At 33.6% G+C, this 21,905-nt stretch overlaps 1 protein-coding gene across 2 annotated transcripts in view; it reads right to left on the bottom strand.

Moving 5' to 3' along the window:
* Nucleotides 1–20,899, bottom strand: part of Tat (Tyrosine aminotransferase) — a 74,321-nt gene extending 53,422 nt beyond the window's left edge. For both annotated transcript variants that reach the window (XM_078194475.1, XM_078194476.1), the window contains exon 1: nucleotides 20,573–20,899. In XM_078194475.1, coding sequence (XP_078050601.1) covers nucleotides 20,573–20,714 — 142 coding nt within the window. In that variant the 5' untranslated portion in view covers nucleotides 20,715–20,899. The remainder of the gene's footprint in view (nucleotides 1–20,572) is intronic.
* Between the last annotated feature and the right edge of the window lie 1,006 nt (nucleotides 20,900–21,905).

The raw sequence follows: 21,905 nt of genomic DNA, 5'->3' as shown, positions 1-21,905 counted from the left end.
GCGTTCACCGCCAACGTTATCTAGCGTATGCCTTCAAGAAGGAAAGAAAAACGTCGGGAGAAAATCTCCGTACGTAACAATAGTAACATACATTTCGAACGCAAATGTTGTATTTGCATCTAGTAAGGCGAAACGGTGACGTAAATGAATTACGGAGATGTTGGTGGTGACTTTCCTATTGTCGTGACGGTTGACGAATAATTGAACTAAAAATAGGGTAATTGAGGGAATACATCGACCTCGTGATAATTCCGTCACAGCAGGAAATTACCACTCTAATACACAATTTTAGAACAGGGTTTCAACTGCCAACTGCACTAATATAGCGGGGCGTAAAGTTAAATGTAAATTATGAAATTTCAATTTATAGCTCCGAATATATCAAACGACATATGAAATTATTAAAATACATAGTAGAAGGTTTAGAAGTAGTATAATTTATGAAAAAAATGTTTTCAACAATAATCGAACTCCGACGAATGGCGGAGATTGGCTGAATTTGATATTCGGATGACTTATACACTTGGTCAACTGACAATGGTGTAAACGTTACGAACATTTATATGTAAACGTTACGAACACTGCTCCAAAATTACTTTTCAGAGTGATAGGTCCCTGAGTCGTTGGTAATCTCGGCGGCGCGGCGCGGCGGGAAGAGTTGGAAATGTTGGCGAGACGCAGAAGGGTAAGAGGTTTGATAAAATGCAAATCGCGATTCTGTGTTGCTCAAGAATCGAGTCTGGGATCATAAGGGATCATAAAGATAAACAGTTTACGAAAACTTCTACTTAATTTGGACGAAAAAAGAATGGACGGGATCCAAAATCTAATGTTAATATTAACCCTCGCAATAATGGTGGTTGGGCGTTCAAGCAAACCCCCATAATTGCTACCAAAGGACCCATGACCTTACGTGTACAAATATTTTGAATTAAAATTTTGTTATTATCATCATTATTATTACTACTATTATCGTTATGTATATTGTCTTACCGAACTTCTTTGATTTCATAAAGAGAATTGCATTAATCACGTAATTGAACGATATAAGAGTATAAAAAAATTTGTTATCGTTCTGACAAATAAACAGTAGATGGTATCAAGTGTCAAACAGTCAAGGCAGACTTCGAGCTCTGGGTCCGAAAAGGGCCTGGCTCGGTACAGCGATGATTAAGACGAGTAAAGTGATTATAAAAAAACAATCCGAAAAGCTGCCTTTCGGAATTTTTTATAATTGGTTGGTTTTAAAAATAGATTTAAAGTCGATACAAACTTCCCTCGCACAACAAACATTTTGATATAATATCATTATTATACAATAGCTGTTTTCATATTGATTGTAAACAATTATGGCTCTTGACTGCAACGATGAGACGTTTTTGCTATAGCATGGATATCCCAAGAGACAGAAAGTGGGTACAGCATACGCAGGGATCCGTGTTACCATCCCATTCTCTACTAGGAACAGTTATGATAGTAACAAGAAACATCACAATAACGATAACAATAACAATTCTGCTCGCCGCAGTTATCCACCTATAAGTTCGGTTTCGTGTAATCGTTCTAACTCGCTTTTCCGATACAAAAGCGCTCCCTTACCATCATATTGCGTACAGTGGTTCACGAAAGTATTCCAACAGCTTTTAAAGCGAAATAACTGTTTCCAAATCAGATGTTTTGATATTGGAATTTTTGTAAAACGTTGAACCTAGTTTACTAGACAATGGTTGTGTTTAGTAAAATATACAACGAAGTACAGTGGGTAAAAGAGGTATTTCCACAGCATTTTAATCGCAATAAATTTTTTAAAATTGAATTAAATGACTTACATTTTTTTCGTTGATAGAGGCAGCAGTATACTAGATAATAGTTAAAAGGTTTCTTTTCTTAATTTTAATATTACTTGGAGCGACAAAAAAAATTAAAAAATTCTCGTTTTTGAACTTTTTTATCTCAGTCTATAACGAATTTATAAAGCCATTTTATGCAGCTTTAAAAAACATATAGTTTCAAAACGTATGTGAATACTTTCTTTATCCCCTGTATGTAAACACCCTTACAAGGATAAAACCTTTTTAATACTGGATTAAGAGACATTAATATTTTGAAAATGTTAAAGTGACTAGTTTACTGTACAGCGATTGGAACATTTTTTTCCATTTTGCTGTTACTTAGAATAACGAAAAGAACATCCGTTTATTACTTTTATTGTCTGAGTCTAAAAACATAATTTAAAAGATGTGTTTTGTGGATCTCGTTAACTCAAGGCTCATTTCCATTGCGTTAATTTTTGCCGATTGGGCCTGCCGCGCGGCCTTAATAATTAATAACGCAGTGGATAGCTTCCATTTCGGTTTGGACCGATTCTGCATGGCACAAAAAGCCAAACGTCGGTATTCTTCAATCGAGCTATTAGCTTCGACGCTTCTCCTTTCGCGTTATTGAGGGATCGCGTACAAACAAATCTTTCATGTTGTCCTGGTACCCGTTGAAATTATCGACAATCACTTCGCCGACTGTGTTTTCCTCGACACGATTTCATCGATACCGCATTTCACCTCACCGACAACCATATCACTGATTAAACCTCCAACAACTATTTCACCGATATAATAAAGTCCCTAAAAATAAAGTTATTTTTATAATAAAGTTATTATTATAATAAAAATTACTACATGAAGGATGAGCTCACGTACACCATATCAACACCCTACTACAATACAAACGTGAGGTCAATGAAATAAGTAAATAGATTTTTTAAATTTCTTTCTCTAATTAAACCTAGCCCGCAGGTAACACAACTAACCATCCCAAGACGCAAAACATAAACTGTTTCATATTAAATTTAAGTTAAAGGTACGCATCCACTAGGCACCGCAGTGAAACTCAAGGGAAAAGAAGAAAAAGGGAGATGTGCCCAGGCGCACACCTGTGCCTATGTTATTACACTGCCCGAGAGTCACGCAACCCAATTTCACGATCAGCGAATTTAATTCAATGCAATTGAACTATTTGTTATATGAAAAAACAACATTAACTTACAATTTTATTTACATCCGCGTCTTAACACACTATGGTCAACTTAAAGGATTAGATCACTTTGACTCAATCAAAAATTACTTACATTTTAAATCGACTGCGGAAGAGAAGTCAAGATTTTATTGATATTAGTACTTATGGCTTATTTTACAGTGCTACGGACTATAAAAAAAACCAGTGCAGATTTTGTTTTAAATGCCGTTTACGTAGTTGTTAAAACGCATGTGATGTAGGATTCCTGCCAAACGAGGTTACCAGGCATTGACGATCGACAACATTTTTATTTTTGTGAAAATTGTCTAAATGACCGCGAAGCGGTACAAAAAGTTTGTGCGGTTTTGATTTACAAATATTTCCCAAAATGATTGTAAGTTCGAAAAAAATTAATCGTCGATCGCTAGTAATCGATTGCAAATATTTTAAAAGCGGTGCAAGTCGACTTTCTGTTGTGTCGAGAAAATCAAAGGTTAACATATTAGTCAAAGGCCGAAACCTTTTGCAATTTATTTTTAAAACTTCAAACTGCTACTGCAAACGAGAAGTTCGAGTTTTTCAAAATTTCGAAGTGATCGCTCCTTTTAATCGAATTTCATTTGAAACGAGGAATTCTTTCGACCTCCTCTTTTACATATCTCTAGCTTTAGGGTTCGATGCATAGATCTTGTAAATCGACAGTGTCGGTATAACTCTCCTTCACCGTTCTACGTTTATCCAGCCCTATACTTTTCTGGTCGATACTCTCTTTTACACAGCCTTTTTACACTACCTTTCCCGTGTCGTTTCATTTCTTCTCTCAACATCAAAGTTAATTGCTCTTTTGTCAGTTTGTCAGTTTCTACTCCGAGTCTCCTTCTCTCTGTGTTGTCTTTTCTTTCACACCATCTGTTCTCATCTCATTGTGCTCTTATCTTTTTATTTTTTTTTCATCTCCATCTTTACACTATCGTTGCAAGTCGATAGCTAAGAAGTTGAACGTGACACCATAATAAATGGTGTCCATCTCAACATTGGGCATTATTAAAGAGAATATTGCGGCAGTGTACTCACTTCTTCATTGCACGGTAGAAGGAAACGCATATTATCCTGAGCATCGTCGGTTATTTATTGACGAAATTTTGTACAATACTTTAATTAAAACTTTATTAAGTAATAGTTACTGAAGAAAACTCAATGGAATGAACTTTACATTCGTACTGGGTTTAATCCAAATGCATACTAATGTATCTGTCAGAAAAATTCCGATTTTGCTTCAGTTTGAATAATTATTGTCTCAATTTTATTAAGTCATTAGTATTTAACTGAATATCTTATTAACACCATATAATAAAAATCCATAATACTCAACACTACCATAATTCAACTCAGGATTAAAATTTTGCACAAAACCGATCAAGGCTTAAAATGCCTAAATGCACTTTTTGAATGGTAAGGTTTTAGAAAGTAGAAATATTAGCTACTAATAACTTAATAACTCAGGCGTACTTCTGACCAAAAATTGAGATATCGTGTTATTGTACAACAGTATTCAACTATCTGGATTTTGATAATCGAAACGGATATGACGCGAACTATGTTCTGAATTAATTGACTTTAGGTTGATGTTCATAGCCGCTTCAATCATTCTTAATGAATCATTGTGGTCATTTATAACAACCGTTCCAGATTTTAGAATTAAAATTAGTTTCCTCGTATGGTCGTCTAGCAATTTTCTACTATTCAAAAATCGTTAATGTCATACGAAAACATTTAACCAACTTAAACAAACATCGCCATACGCTTACTGCATTAACCAGAATACACAATCTGATGCACTTATGCCAACTCTTGTGTTAAATCTAATAACTGCTTTTTGTTCCATGATTCAATTTTTTGTTTACAATCTGATGCACTTTTATCTGTTCTTGCGTTAAAGTTAATAACTGCTTTTTGTTCCACGATTCAATTTTTTGTTCATTTATTGATTGTTTGATCGTAGCATGATTATTTTAACATTCGTGCAGCTTAAATGTTTACTCGCTGGACAAATTACCCTATACAATTTCAACATCGATTGAAGATATGGTCAGGCAGAACTGTCATAATTTTATCATTCATCATTCTGTTGGCATGAACTTAGCGCTAGAGAGACAAATGATTGACTTTTCTAAAAGTATGAGTGAGATTAATATCCCATCCTTGGTATATTAATCTTCTTTTTCAATGATATTGCTGTAGGACTGTATTCTGTTTAGTATTGTATTTTGTCTGTTACTACTGATGTTTCGTCATCACGGAGGTCATGCAAGCCCAAGGTGAGCAAAATTACAATTGAATCGTTCGAAGTGTTATAAATTACAAAGTAATTAAATTACACAGTAAACCTCTTATCATTTTCAGATGAATTTATAGAAAGACTGAACTCGCAGAAAGGTAGACACCATTTTGCTGCACGACTTTTTTCTATGTGTTACCAAACTCAAAATATAACTTGTTCCAATTGCGTGACTCACTCTGTATACTGACTTATTGTGAAAACGTTTAGTTTTTTATGCAGTAGTTTCGTTGGGGTAAGTCCGTCTGCATTTAATACGATCCCTAGGAATTCTTTTTATAATATTTGAGTTTTGTTAAAATGGATTTTGACTGCTGTAGCCCTTATTTGATAGTATTACAACAGGACTGATCGTGCACTTGCTAGATAAGGAGTTCTTTTGATACTACTTTTTATCTGGTTTTACTTTCCTAGATCAGGAAATAGCTGTGGATTTTATTTGAATATTTGTTTTCGTTTCAGTTTAACTCGCATTTGTCCAAGTATTATTTAATTTGGTTTCTGTGTTCTAATACGTATTTTGTGACTTGTATGAATTGCCAGCAAGAGGAGAAAATGACGTATCGTCAAGATACGTATATAGCTAGGTGTGTTTTAGGGAGTTTCCGATGCTACACATGTAAATATTAAAAAGATGCCTTGCGAAACACCGACATTGACTACTTTGGATTAAGAGCGTGTTCTATTTATGTATCCTGTCAAACTACTGTTGTTGAGGTAGATAATCGTAGTTTCGTGAGTGGAGTTAGTGCTGCAAGTTTGAGAAGTTGTGGCTCTTTTATACTATCAAAGTTCGTTATATCTAGTTCCTTGGAATCTCTGTTTACCCGCTTAATACTTCATACAACGTTAGAACTGACAAAAAATATAAACAGCAGCCCGGAAACGTCGCATGACTGGACCAGGATCGCATCACAATTTCCGAGACCTTCTGCGTGAGGTTACTCTGGGTGCAAGGGCCCTCGATGAGGATCCTCTAAAATTGTCCCTTGAGCATCGTCGTATAACAGCCACTCGGCTGCAACCGCAGCACTGATCACGCGAACATTCTGTTTACATTTTGTGCCAGTTCTCGTTGAACAAAATATAGGGGGCAATCTGCATTCTTAATAGGAGACCCTGCTTGAACATAAACAAGCGACCCTGGCAAAATCTCCGTAGGGTGCATATGGCTGTCGGGAAGAGGCCAAAAGATCACGGTGAGAAAATCTTCATACACAACGTCGTCTATACTTTCTGAAGATAGGAATAAGTAATAACGTGGTAAGAAAAAGTATAGATGGTGTGACATTACGCTGCCCGGTGCCACCATAGTGATGTAACGCGCAAAGTATCACTTAACAGACGGCAACACCACAGTGGAATAACGCGCATAGTACCGCTCAATATGGTGTGGTGTTCTGTTGTTTTATTTGAGTAACAATAAGTTACACACTTTAACAAGTTTTTTGTTTTTATAAGTATTTGCGATAAGTACTTGACGCATAATGACGAGATCGACAGACTTTCCAGTCAGCTAAAGCAACACCAGCCAATACTCATTTCCGAAATTAACAAACAGGAATGAAGAAACTGCCATGCATATGTGTTTCAGAATCAAAAAAAGGAACAACGACAAATTTAATATGCAAATCTAGAGGAGTTGCGTTACATCCTAGAGATTGTTTTGCTTCGTATCATTTAAAAAAGATATACCGAGTAATTACCAAAGGAAATGTAAATAAAGAAATATATAAATCAGACAAATTTTACATTTATTTACACATGTATATTTTCGAAATTTCATGAAAATAGGGAGACAGGATTGAAAGCGAAGTTATCTGAATTAGCGATGCCAAAGGACGACAAAGTGTTAATTGTTAAACATTCCACTGTTGCAGTTCCTCCGGTGTCCTTGTTATCATGCTTTTTCCGAAAATTTTCTCGCTGTTCTCTCCTTTTTTTCCGATTTCACTATTTTCTATTTTCTCCTTTATTCGAAAGACACTCAACTCCCTCGCTGATTTTGTATTGCTTCTTTTCTTTCTCGCCGTGTTTTCATTTCTCACGTTGGTCTATTCCTTTCTCCTGGTTCCTCTTTTCGTTTCCTGATTTTTCCTCCTTTTATTCCTTTCCCGTTTCCTAATCGCATTTCCCTTTGCGCATCTTATCGTCTCTCCTTCTCTCTTTCTCCTAACCTAGCTTTCTCTCCCTCCGCTAGATGTCAGACCTTGCTACTTCAGACCTAGCTGCTATTTCTCCTATCCTCTCATCTGTTCACTCGCTCCCAAGCTCTTTTGTTCCATGACCCACGCATCTCTCGTCGCCTCTTTCATTACTTTCATTACTTTCCTAATACTAACTTATAACCCTTCCGTATTTTACATTGTTCCTTTTATTTTTCCCGTTCTACAATTATTTTCTCTTCCTTAGTTTATTACTAAACTGCAAAACTTTTGCTGGTACATACTTTGGAAAAATGGACTGAACAAATAAAACTTTGATTGAAACATGTTTCAAATGATGCAATAATAAACACAAACTAGATTGAAATTGTCTGTATTTGCTTTGAACCGCCATTTGAGAGTAGAGGTACTTTGATTTTCTTATGCTCTTCTTTATCATGTTTTTGTGTCAGCGTTTACGGCAGAAAAACAATATCAAAAATTTCAATAATTTCGGAAAAATTGTCGACGGAACAGGACGATGTTGGAAGATGACATTTTTTAGATTTTTGACAGCTTTTAAAAGTCAATTTTTTGCGTTCAAGTTACTTTCTACCGACAAAATGTGTTAATTTACAATTGTAAATTTAAAAGCAATCGTGTAGTTTATTATTCCTGAAATTACGCATAAAACTTAATACAGAGTAGTATAATGTGTAGCATAATATTATTAATTAAATACTGAAAAAGTTTATTTCATTAGTTCTTTCTATTATTCCAACCAATTGCAGTTTTTGTAGAATGTTTTTCATTCATTGCCTAATCCTTTCAACATTTAAAAGAGAAGCAATTGATGCGAATTCTTGTTTCGTACGTATTAAGTTCAGGGTAGAAAATTGATTTTAAAACTTATTGACAAATAGATAATAACATCGTATTTACCGACAGGAAACGTCAACCATCTCGAACGTGGGCTATCGTAATAAAACTTGGTATGTACGTGTGTAAAGTTTCAAAAATATTTAACATTTGCTTTTTATAGCTGCTCATTTCTATGTTTAGGGACAGAAAATATCCGTCAAAGTGAAAAATGAGAAACCTGTTTCATAAAACATCTTGAATATTAATAGATTTTCAGGAAAATATTCATCCAAACAGTATTATTGAAAATGTTTGACCCACAATAGAAACTTTGGTTATATAATAATGATAGTAAACAGCCGTTGACCCAAAGTGCAATCGATCATAAAATAATAATAATCGAATGTAAAAACCAAATTTCTGAGCCATATAAACGCGTCATTAAATACTTTGAGTTATAGTAATCGAAGAATCGTTATTTACGGAGTAATTGTGTTTGTCCATTTATTTATGACACTTGTATTTGCATTTGCGATATTATTTATTTGCCGATGATTTACGATTCTGTTTTAATTCATGAATTGGACGTAGAAACTATAAAACTTTAACAAATTCGATCACGCAATATACAGGGTGTCCCACATTTTTCGTAACACACTTCGGGAATGTATTCTTTAAGTAAAAATCCAACTAAAATGTGTCATAACAAAAAAGTCTGTAAATACTTGATTGAAAAATTATGACAAACATAAGAAATGTGAAATTTCCAAACCAATTTTCTGGGCCCATTAAATTACGTTACTTTACTCTTTTAGAGCTTAACTTATGGGTCACTTTCAGAGTAAAAGTTTACAATTCAAAAGTGCGTACAAGAGATAAATTAATTAGAAAAACCGACATTTTATGTCATTTTTAAGATCGTTTTCATGTAAATGGTTGTCTTGAAATTTATTACATTTTTGACACGTTTGCAGAGAATATTTGTAACAAACCTCCACTGATCCGAGGATCTAGAGTTCGCTTATCTTAGTCAACACAAGATATTTTCTACACTATATGTATGCCAAAAAATAATTATAAACTATCGGTAAACTACACAGATTCTATGTAAAGATATATGGAACTCAACAATGGCCACAAACAAATAATAACATAACCTGGATTCCCTTGCATTAATAAATAGAAGAAAATGCGGGAGCTGACGCTCTAACAAAAGAAGTAGCAAATATGGAACAGCAGAAACCAGCACCCCAATTCCACATCAAGACCTACTAATTTTAATTCTCAAATGTGAAAACGAAAAATGGAAGAAAATATGGACTACGTATAGCAGGACTAAAATACCGGACGCGCTACAAAATTTCTACCAAATAATATGAAATATGTAATATCAAACATAACCACGAACAGACTTCAAATTGAGCATGCCAGACTTACGCATGAATTAATTTCTGACTACTCTGACCCATCTTACCGTAACATCTGCAACCAACAAATAACCATCGGACACCTGTTATACGAGTGCAGAAAATACCAGATACAAAGAAATAGATATGGATTAAATTCAAACACCGCTTTGACAAACTTTCACTTCTCCGAAACATCAAAATAACACTAACAGCTGCTTGACAAAATATAATGAGAAAATTCATCTGCGACCCAAAGTCTCATTAAAAAAGAAATTATTTAATATTTTTTCACTACTCCCTCGAGCAGTGAACATTTCTTGGAATTAGCAGCAAATAAAGATCTTTAATATTTCATAATTTAATAAATATTATAATTAAATACATAACTGTTTTCTTTACTCTATTCTCTACTCTATAGCTAGAGTTAAGCATTATTATCATCACTTGTCTTTTTTAGTATTAAAAAATTGAAGAAATCGACGGTAAGCTATGTTAAATCAATATAGCGTCTTTTTGCAAACATAGCATCATACCGTCAATATGGCATGCTAACAGCATACATACTGTTATGATACAAATGATTTTTAATCAAATTCAAAGATTGCAAAAGTATTGCAAAACAATCTCAACCCAAAAAGTGCTCAATAAAAATAAAAGGTGGAACGAGCATTTATTTTGGTTTCTGATAATTCGTCTATTGACTTTAATATTCAGACTTTTCTGTTTCAGCATGGTTTTGCTGATGTAATACCAGTATCAAAATCATACCGGTTTCAAGATCCTGCTTTGGCGGAGAAAGTTCACTCGGCGCCAATTAACTCAAGAGTGCAACTGAGAGACAGAAAAGTAGCTGCAGTGCATGAAATATCATCAGAGTAGTGTCTAGCTACATTTATAATAGAGCACTTTAGGTGCAATGCTTGCATTACTGCAAGAGGTCAACATTTTCAACAGCATCTACAATAAAAAAATGATGTTATGAATTATGAATGAACTTACCAACAAAATTAAAGGAACACCTTTTAAACCGTTATATCTATTCTCAAAGTAGACTAAATAAACTGGATCTTTTTAAATGTTCAAGTATCTGTTCAATGACAAAAATAGTTTTTCTTTTTTTTTTAATTCCGCTATTACTTGAAATGATACAAAATATAAAGGACCCTCGTTTTTTAAATGTTTTTATTTGCGTCTGTTATTTCGAGTTGAAACGCTTAAAAATCGCGAAAATCTCAGGTTAGCTACGATTGTTTACATTTTCGATCAATAACTGTAAGAAATCTGCAGTTTTTATATCTTTCAACGTTTGTATTTCGACTCTGTGTTAACCAACATCGATCAATTTTCAACGTACCTATAAATTAGCGAAATTTACAAAACGCATTTTTCAAATTTTCTGTATAAGCTTGCATAAAATTGAAAAAAACGAAAGTTTTTTATATTTTCCTTATTCTTAAAATAGCAAAATTTACAAAAAAATATTTTAGGCATTGTTCAGTGTATGGACAAAATAAGTAACATGACATTATAGATTTCCTAGACGCTTTCGAAGATTTGGCATTTCATTTCTGGTCAACCTGTTCTGTATACGACATAATAGAATAGAACAGAATACAGTCAAATTGAATGCTGACCGCAGACTAGTGGTTGGAGGACTAGTTGGGGGGGGGGGGGGGGGCGTGGGTTGTGAATTGCCCATCGCTATTCATCACGCACTCAGGTAAAAGAAGGGCAGGAATTGTACTGTCTGTAATTGTCTAAAAAATGAAAATTGTTAGGAAGTGTTTGCAACTCGAGGCTGTATGATTAGCAAACTGTGAATTTTATGTGTTTATGTTAAAATTGACTTGGAAGATATCAAATAAGAAATATGTTACAAAAATTTTGAAAACTTTATTTAACTTCACTTTTTTTACAATTGTTTAAGAGAATATTTATCTTGCATAAAGTCCAATGCCTAGTAATTCACTATATGTGTATAGTGAGAAAACATCTAGATTGAAAACAAGTTAGTAAGAGATCACTGAGCAACAGCGCATGCTGTCGTAAATTGGTATTACATTATTTACTATGCTTACAATAACACTATATTCATAATAATATAATATGAACATAGATACAGCTTTGCCATTCCAAGTTAACCCTTCTATAGGTCACATTCATATCTTTTGAAAATAAATTAATGGTTTCGCATAAATCAAAATTGGCCGCCTTTTATTCAATCTCTGAATTAATATTTTTTTATTTAAATTTAATATGAATTCATGTATATACTTATTCATAAAATGATGCACACTCAATTACAAATAATTAATTTGTATTAATCTTCAAGAATTTGTTGCAAAATATTCGATTTTTAAATCCAATATGACTTACATTACAAATAATTACGATCAAGTGAATTTGAATTAAAAAGGGTGAATAAGATTTACAAAAGAGTTAATTTTATATACAAAACGATAAGCCGGCCTCATTGATCACTGTGTTTTGTTAATAACTCTTAAACGAGGCCACGGAGCGGATTTTCGCTATGAAAAAAGTTACTGCAAATAACATCAAGAAGCTCCCAATTTTCGAGTTTTAATGACTTTGGGAACACGCTGTACTATCAGCGCAGGTGAATAATTAGTAGAAAAGACCTAATTAGTAGAAGCCTCACAGCCCAGCTACGTAGATTATCTAGTTAAAGGTTAAACAGAATTTTTGTATGTATCAATAGGTGTGGCTCAAAATTTTTGTATAAAAAAGTTATTGATCTATTACTACCTACCTATTTACCTATTTCTGAAAGCTATTGATCGATTCATGTCGGAACATTATTAGTTCAATAGATATTTTAACTTCATCGAGTGTAATACTTTTACTAACAAATGACAGAGATATAGAAATTTTATTTCTGACTGCATCAAACTATAAATTCATCTACGACAAAAACAGTAAAAAACTGTTTGACAAATGAAACGCTTTAGAATCATAGAACGATCTGCAGTATCTTCAGATTTAAACATTAGGTAAAATTTTTAGAGAGATTTTACATAACGCGTGCTGCACGCGACTATCGGCGCGTGTCATAGCATGCAAAGCGATCGTGTGTCCACTTGGTTTAAAAAAAAACAATTTCCATTTCAGTGTAAAAGTTGTGGCATGCGACTCGTAACACGTAAAACGCCCGCGCAGCCTTTATCAGTAGCACTGTACTAAACTAGAAAACAATAAAAATATATCAGTTATTTGAAACAATCTAGTATTGCAGTGCAGTGGAATAAATCCTTGCCGGTAAAAATGATTACGGCTATTACGTTATAATCATTTCATAATCATTTCATAATCGTTTCATAATCGTTTCACTTATCCCCACTGACATTTTGTTTCCTTGCACATACAGGGCGTTGAGAAATTATACATCGTGGCCGCTACGACATAATTCTTCACCTTGGTATCGATGAAGATTTTATAAAAAACAGTTTCTGTAACATTAAGCTTGACATGAAACTCCAAACTCAATTTTTGTTTACTGTATAGTTTAGTATTTATCACGATGAACAATAGTCTCAAAGGAACCATGGATCCAAATAGTTCTCATAAAAAAATAGCAGAATCACATTATTAGTATTGTTTATTTTTATCACACGTTAGCGACCTTGGAAATGAAGGTTGTGGTCAATTTTGCAGCAACATTTTCTAAAATTTATGTCGATCCAAATTTGTCAAATCACGCTTAAGTGACATATAATTTTCTAACACACTGTACATTTGACTCTCATATTTTTGTCTTCGTCTTTGTTAAATGTTAAATAGACTATTATATCAGACAGTAACAATTTATACAACAAACATCAAAACAATACATTTCATAGATCTCTGTACCTGATTCACACGCCGAAAATTTCATCGAAATCGATTCACATAAAATCAAACTACACATATTGAAAGATGTAAAAATCTACAAATATCTCACAGATTTTCATTATCAAATGTAGGTAATTTTCCGAGATGTATGAAAGACATTCTTTAAATGTTCGTTCTAGGCTCGGAGAAGTTATTATAATGGTAATTGTTCAATTTATGCAATACCCTTCTGATTACCATGATCTTGAAATACGTTGTAAATGACGTGATCCTATCATTTGCCTGATATTTCAAGTCTATTTGTTCAGTAGATGAGACTAGAATTAGATTATTAAAAATGTCAAAAAATTTAATAGAAATGAAACAGAAAAGTGTGCTTCGCATTAGTCGTTTCAATAAAAAGTTTTTCATTCCAAATTCATTCTTTTGTAGAGCATATTCACTATTTTGTAAGTAAAATGATCTTTGTTTTCGTATGTTTCATTAACTTTTTGTAAACTAAATTGTACCTTTTGCAACCGAAGTTCACTTATTTGTAATTACATACTTAGAATAAAATTGATATTCTTAGAAATTGCATAACAGCTCATAAATCATTATTAACCCTCTTAGTGCCGGGCGAAAAAGCTAAATTTTACGGTTCTACTAGGGTTTCGGAAAAGGCTCATAAAAACCAAACGAAAAGTAATATTTACATAATTCAAAAAGCAGTGTATTAAGGACGAAATCGAGAATGAAACAGTGATGCCAATTCTTCCAAATTCATTGGATGTTACATATATAACAAAGGTATAAGTATAGGCACTTTCCGCCACTGCAGCGCGGGCCGATATATCGGCCCTCCGGCACTAAGAGGGTTAAAGATTAAAGAGAATTAATAATTTCTAATAACATTTATATCATTTTATACAAAATTTTTACATTCATATTGAAATAAATTATTTAAAGGCGATCAATTTTGTAAAGTGAACAGATTGATTTTATTTACAAAAAGATGAAGATGATCTACAAAAGGTAAATACGATCTCGAAAGGGATTAATCTGTAGTGTAAAAACCGTAAGTTGAAAATAGTACAATAATGTTCTTCAATCTTTTTAATGGTATTGCGAGCCGAGGGCTAAGGCAGTCTTGCGTGACCGAGGATTCGTTAATTTGTTGAATTGGGGGTATAAGAATTAAACAATTGCAGTGGAGCCGACGCCATTTTGACGACCCACAATGACGGGAGAGTGTGGACGAGCCGATGTCTGTTGCACCACCAGGACCCACAGAAAAGGTGCTCCTAGATGAGCCGACGTCTGTTTCACCGTTGGGGCCTACGAGCGGAATAAGGAATCAGGAAAACTTAGCCTCGTAACTCTTTAGTTGGTGTACCTCGAGCGGGGAAGGTACACCGTGATGGATATGATACTAGCAACTGGGAGAAATGGGGTGTGAATGATGAATAAACTTGACTCTAATATTCAATATAAAAATACTAAAGTATATTCTACAGAGACCTGAGTCTATTACAAATGTTTGAAGTGTTAGAGTGTAAAGCTGTACCTAAGTCCGGTATTCTCGGTTTTCACGCACTGAGAAATGCGGGGGTTCGTACAGCCTGACAGTTTTAATTACACGTAGTCTATACCCTGCCGACTTTGGTTGCGTACTTCCCGATAAGAGAAGAAAACGTGCCCCATTTATACTCCGAAAGGTGGAATATGGCGGTCAGGAATGCGTCTACGTGATTTTTTCTATCCATATGAGATTTCGTGGGAATCTGATGCGTGGAAAACCGCGACGCTCGGGGCCTTCTGTTTATGGAAAAGTGCTGGTCGCCGCCTGACAGTTGCTTCAGGGGAGATAAGAATTTCGTGGGATACAAAGTTTGAAAAATAAAACGCTATAAACGGGTCCGTACGTAACAATAGCATAAAGGATATGTATTTCATTTATATGTTTTTCCATAAATTCATACAATCCACAGTCTAATAATTACTGTTAAACATCAAATCATTATTAGCTCTCTTCGCTAGATAAATTTGAGTAGCTTGATGTTCGTTTCAGGTCGAATCAATCGATTAAGCCAATCTGTTAGGATCAAATTAATCGATACAATTCAAATTCGTTCAATTTAGATAGTTAAATGTTACATATAGATTACTATTTTTGCGTCCCAATTTCCACCTAGTATACAGGTAGTCGTTGAATTCAAGCACATTAGTGTCGGGAACAGTAGTATAATTTGAAATAGATGAAATACTATTGCGAGTTTAACTTTATATGATATCCATAATGATCACAAAGGCTACAAGTCTACATAGTTTCAACATAAAATCGAAATATAGAGAGCGATAATTCATTTTTATGGTTGGACTAATAAAACACGATAGTAACAAAATACACAAAATCTCATGTTTTCTTCAAAATAATTTCCTCTTTCGTCAAGATACTTTTTATAGCGATGCAAAAAGAACTCAAATGCATAATTCAGCTGATTTTGTAGTATTCGTTCTAGTTTCCTTGATGAAGTTTTTTGGTTGAACGGATTGTCTTGAAAAAGCATTCGTTTAATTTCGATTTCAATTTAAAGAATAAAAAGAAGCCGCACGGAGCCAAGTCAAGGTGAATGTGGCGAATAATTGAACAGACAAACTCGATTTCTAGGAAAAATTTCATGAACAATGTGATTTGCCGCGTTATAGTACAACAGGGTCCAATTATCTGGATGTTGATAAGTGGGACGGATACGACGCGAACAGTGTTCTGAATTATCTTTCGGTCCATAGCCGCTTGCTTTCATAATTTTCAGTGAAGCATTGCGGTTATTTACAATACAATTACGTACCTTTTTAACCGTTTTACGTTTTCGGATTGAAATTGACCGTCCAGTATATTGGTCATTTTCTAATGATTCTCAACCATCCAAAAATCGATTAAATATTTTGTATTATTATACATGAAAACATTTGATCACCTTTAACAAGCATCGCTATGTGCTTGCTGTGTCAACCGGGGATCTTTCTGATATGCTTTTTCAAAATCCCGTGTTAAATTTACTAACCCGCTTTTTGATCCATTATACAATTTCAACATTGATTAAAAATTTGGTCAAAGAGAACTGTCATAACTTTGTCATTTATCACTCGATTGATGAATGAATTTTACTGTCGATTATATATCCCTTAATTACTTAATAGTACGTTCCTTAAGTAATTAATTTCTATATTTTTCTAAATAATAATGTAGTATGTACACAAAACGTAATCATTAATTTCCAATGAAATATGACAATCACTATTTTCTTAATGAAAATAATTATTAATGGATCTAATACCATTGTAATCCGATCGATGAACGCCTGGTTGCAAACGGCAGCGCATATTATTAACAGATAATTAATTAATACGATTGCTAGCAGATTATTAATTGGCATAGACCTGCTTAATGTGGATTTAACCACTGTTTAAAAAATGAAATGTCCCCCTATTCCTCAAGTATTTTTTCGAGAGGGTGAATTAAAATAAGTAAAAAGTTGGAATATTTATTTTGATAACTTCCACTGTATTCGGTAGTTCTGTCTTACCCAAGTGGTACACTGTATCAGATACAGATTATCACTATGCTGTCCGGCGTCACCACAGTGGTGTAACACGCAAAGTATCGCTTGACAGCCGGCGACACTACCTAGATTAGTATAACTTGACAACTTATAATTTCCTGATAACCTTTCCCGATAAAGGCGACAAGTGAAACAATCTGAATCAGTGCTACCGGCGCCAAGCGGAGAAATGTTTCGGAGACGTGCGGACGGCACGTCTATATGTATAATTACGTCTATATAATACTATAAATTATAAATAATGAGTGCAAAAGATATTTGTGCAATGTATAAAGTTATCAGGGTATTTTACCCCTTGCGCTGTAAGGACGAGTTAAGTTCGTAATAAAATTTCAATAGATAAGCTATACCTTATCATGTTTGCAAATCCTTTAGGAAAATATATATCCAACATTGTTACACTTGATTTTTGAAGAAACATAACAATCCTAATTTTTTAAAGTTACGAGTCTCTTCAACCGATTAATAATGTCGCGACGATGTCTGTATCACATTTATCGCTATTATTGTATGGATCAGGATTCCCCAAGAACAACGTGTACAGAGACTGAGAAAATAGGAGCGTTTCGCAGCTATGTGACTAACAAGAGAGGATTTTTAGATGTCCATCTACAATTGTTTTAATTTTTGGATATGTTGTAGAGGAACAAAAAATTAATATTCTTTTATATCGATTCGTTTTCATATTTAGAGATGAAACCACCTCTGTCGACGTTGATCAGATCAAATACAAAAAATCGCTTAAAGGTGATTGAGAGATTATTGTCAAACTTGTTACATACTTAGTTTATGGCATATCTGTGTTTGTGAACAATCCCCTTGTTGTCAGTTACTCTTGACACGAGGTAAGCTATCCCATTCATATGATGCTTATGAGTTGATTCCGATGATATGAATATTTATATCGTGCTTATCGTTTCGATGCACATTTAAATACCTTTATGTACACAGTAAATTAGTACAATCTTAAAAATAAATATGGAAACTAGTTTTAAGGAGTATTTTAAAGGAGGAGTTTTTTAAAAAATCAGTTTTTTACGCATATTATTAAAGGATGTAGTTTCAAGAATACATGTTTCAAGCCAAATATGCGAATTTTTAGAATTAACGAAGTTATGGTTGTTTGGAAAGAACAATGGCCTTACATCACTATTGATATATTAAACTCTAAAGGCACTTTTGTCGAAACTATGTTTTTCAGAACAGTGTCCGCGATATCTCAAAGTCTATTTGATCAATTTTGGACAATCGTTGAGAAGGAGACCGTGATGCATACATTGCAAGATGACATTTTTTAAAAGCAAATATGTTTAAAGGTATGCAGTGTCACTAATTTCTACATCGATGATATTGATTCATGAACACAGTTACTGTTTTTACAAGAGTTACCATTGTCTCGTAAAAGGTTTCACAGAATTCTACATTTTTGATGCCACTTGAATAACTTTTGGTAACTATAGATTTGGCGATGTTTGTATAGTTTTCTTATACGAACACAAACTTGGCAACAATGCTGCAAATATCAAAAGTAACTAAAACAGAATTTTTGGCTAAAATGCTGTAAAAGAAAGCTGAGTGCAGCGTTGGTGTGCCAAATTTCGTTGCGGTCATTTTCCTTTGAAAATCGAGTCGCGTGCTAGACAGGACATGTTTGTAGAGAACGATGCCTGAATATAGAACTTGTGAAAAGTAATTAAACTTTGAAAATAATTTTAAATTCAAATTTTAGGAGAGGCCTTTTCTTCCCATTTGATGAAAATAGTGATAAATCAGAATTTTGAAAGCTGTTTCTTCTTTTCAATTCTTTGGAAAATAATGTTAAAACAAATATCGTTTCCTTTTTTTCGGATTGTTTTTCCAAACCAATCGTAAGTTTTAATTATTTTTGTAAAAAACGTTTCTTCTTTCATTAATTAATTTCTTTGGTTGTAATCTCATATTTTAAATAATATTAAAAGAAAAAAGCTAGATATTTCCAATCATTGAACATCAAGTTGTTTGACAAACTCCTCATCAGCTATTCTATATTTAAAATTTCACGGAGTCGAAGACGTGCTGTGGTGAAATCACAAAATCTCTGACGCTTCCGCAGCCGCTACACTATTTCATCACATCAACTACCACTAATCGTCGCGTCGTCATCGTAGTTCAGAATTACAATGCTCACACGATAGACGTGCCAGGCCGCTGTACGGTACTCACTACGAACTGATTGGTTTAGTATTAAATTAACTCGCCCTTTTACGCTCCTTATTTGGTATCTATCACGATCCTAATTACGTCTGTGAAAATCATCATTCCAGATAAAGGTTAATGTAAATAAGTAGGTGCCATTTTTAAAATATCGAAGATCATTTGATACAATAGACACGTTGTTGCTGTAAAGAAAAATATAGAATGCCACAATTTCTAAAAATTTAAGTTAATACATTAATTGAGCTGTAGTATTTAGGATTTCCATATTTATTAAAACAAATTAAATATGTATTTTGTATTCGTTGTTGGTTTGAAGAAAAAATAGCTAACGCGAACTTATATAAGTACGTATCAATTTCTCGGGTAAAAATACAAAATACTTGTGCTACCTGACAGAAACGAGGAGAACTTAAGCTTTGACCCAATAATCTTAGTAATTATTTTATTGCATTTCACGAACATAGGCAAAACTTCAGAAGACAGATCACGTTCGATTTGGCTGAAATTTTGCAAATAGCTTCATTATAGCTAAGACATAAAGAATGTTTTTACTATTTCAATATTACTCCCTGTAATTTTGAAAAGTTTTTACATCGATTTCGCTAAAATACTGGAAACGAGTTCTATTTAGATAAAAACAATGTTTAAAGGCTCGTGAGCTTACACTGAAGAACTTGTTTAATAAACTTAATTGTTAGCTTCATAATATCAAGTCCCATTCAATTACCAAAATATAAAAATAACGAGTCACGTTCGTGTCTTACAGGATGTACTTTCAGAACGGTAAGGTTCTATCGGTAAGATGGAAAGTGACAATAGTGTGGTAAATCATCCTTCACGAAATTGTCTCTTTTAACTGAAAATCACCGAAATTTTTTCCCAAACATTAAACATTATTCATATCTGAGAAATATCTGTTTCCACAATTTTCAGGAGATCGAGCACAGAAAACTTTTCAAAATTATTACGAACAATACTAAAGTGGTAAAAACCTTCTATTTGACAAATGATTTTTTTCTTAAAATTATGTCATTTGCAAAATGTCAGCCAAATCGGGTATGACCCGTTTTTATACAGTTTGGTTATTTTAATAACACCCCTCCTAATTGAAGTAAAGAAATTTTCTAAATAAAAATAAAGTAAAAAAACAAACCTCACCAATGGATAATGAGATCACGGGTTTCGTAGAATTTGGCTCGAGTACAATGTTCTCCACAATGGACCGTATGGGGTTGTGTGTGTTTCTTCCGATATCGGACGCCAGGACGTTCCATCGTTGACGAGATATCAAGGCGGACATCTTGGACCCGGAACTGATAATACCTTATTCAAAAATCCCGCCTTCAACTATTCTCGCGATTCAAAACGTAACACTTCGAATATATAGTAGTTCGTACTTAGGTCGAGCCGATTTAAATTATAATTAACGTTGTCTTCGTGTGAAAAAATGATCGAAAGATCAAAGAACGACGGTTCTGGTCCAAGTGGTACTCCATCACTGAGACGAGATCGTTTCAGGTTCGCCAATAATCGAAATGTTCCACTGGAGGCTCGAGGACGAATGAACCGGTCTGATTGGTCGACTAGATTCCACACCTTCTTTCATAATTAATTTGAACGGATTCCCTGCTTGCGTAGACAAACAGCCGCGAGCTATTTCCTTCATCGCTGTACAAACGACCAAAAAAATTGGATTCTGATTTTTTCGAACGACTCTGTTACAGTCGAATTCAAAACATTCACTACAATGCGAAACATACTAGACTAGTCGTTAAGAATAGACCTTGGAAAATTTGACATGGAAATAAGAAATAATGAATTTCAAATCGTTATTGTCGAAGCTGTTATTTGAAAATAAAAGTAATATTCGTCAAATGTTATTTAAAATAATGTTTCAAATAATAACATTATTTCGAAAGTGATCACAGATATGGAAATCATTGTTATATTATTTTAAAATTAAATGTATGTGTATTAAAAGCATGGAATTACTTTCATGAATTAACTGCAAAAATTTTTTCCAAATTACGGTTTGCTAGATCATATTGTAAAAATCGGGATTAAATTGCAAGTTACATTTTGAAATCATGGAATGAGGAAAAGACAATAACTTTATCAATTTTACGAAGTTCTATAATTTCGTTTACATCTGTATTATTGCTTACAATGCAAACGTATCAAATTTTAGTTTGCAAAGAATAAGTTTAAAACAGTGCTGTATGTACAAAATATAAGACAATACAATCTTTCAAAAATTTCAACATACATCTATCTATACGTTTAATTTAATAAATTGTTCAATGTACGAATTAATCTTACTGATAATAATAAATATTCCTTCTTGTAAATAGAGCATTATCGAAACTATGAATTTGCGTAACATTCACAGTGTACCAATACAAATAGAGAATATTATGCTGCGAAGTTGCAACAAAAATGTAGTATATAAAGCAGCAATATAAAAGAAAAAATTACCAGTGCTTCTTTTATT

Source organism: Augochlora pura, chromosome 11, assembly GCF_028453695.1.
Source record: "Augochlora pura isolate Apur16 chromosome 11, APUR_v2.2.1, whole genome shotgun sequence".
NCBI lineage: Eukaryota > Metazoa > Arthropoda > Insecta > Hymenoptera > Halictidae > Augochlora > Augochlora pura.
This window is presented reverse-complemented; position numbering and strand designations above follow the sequence as displayed.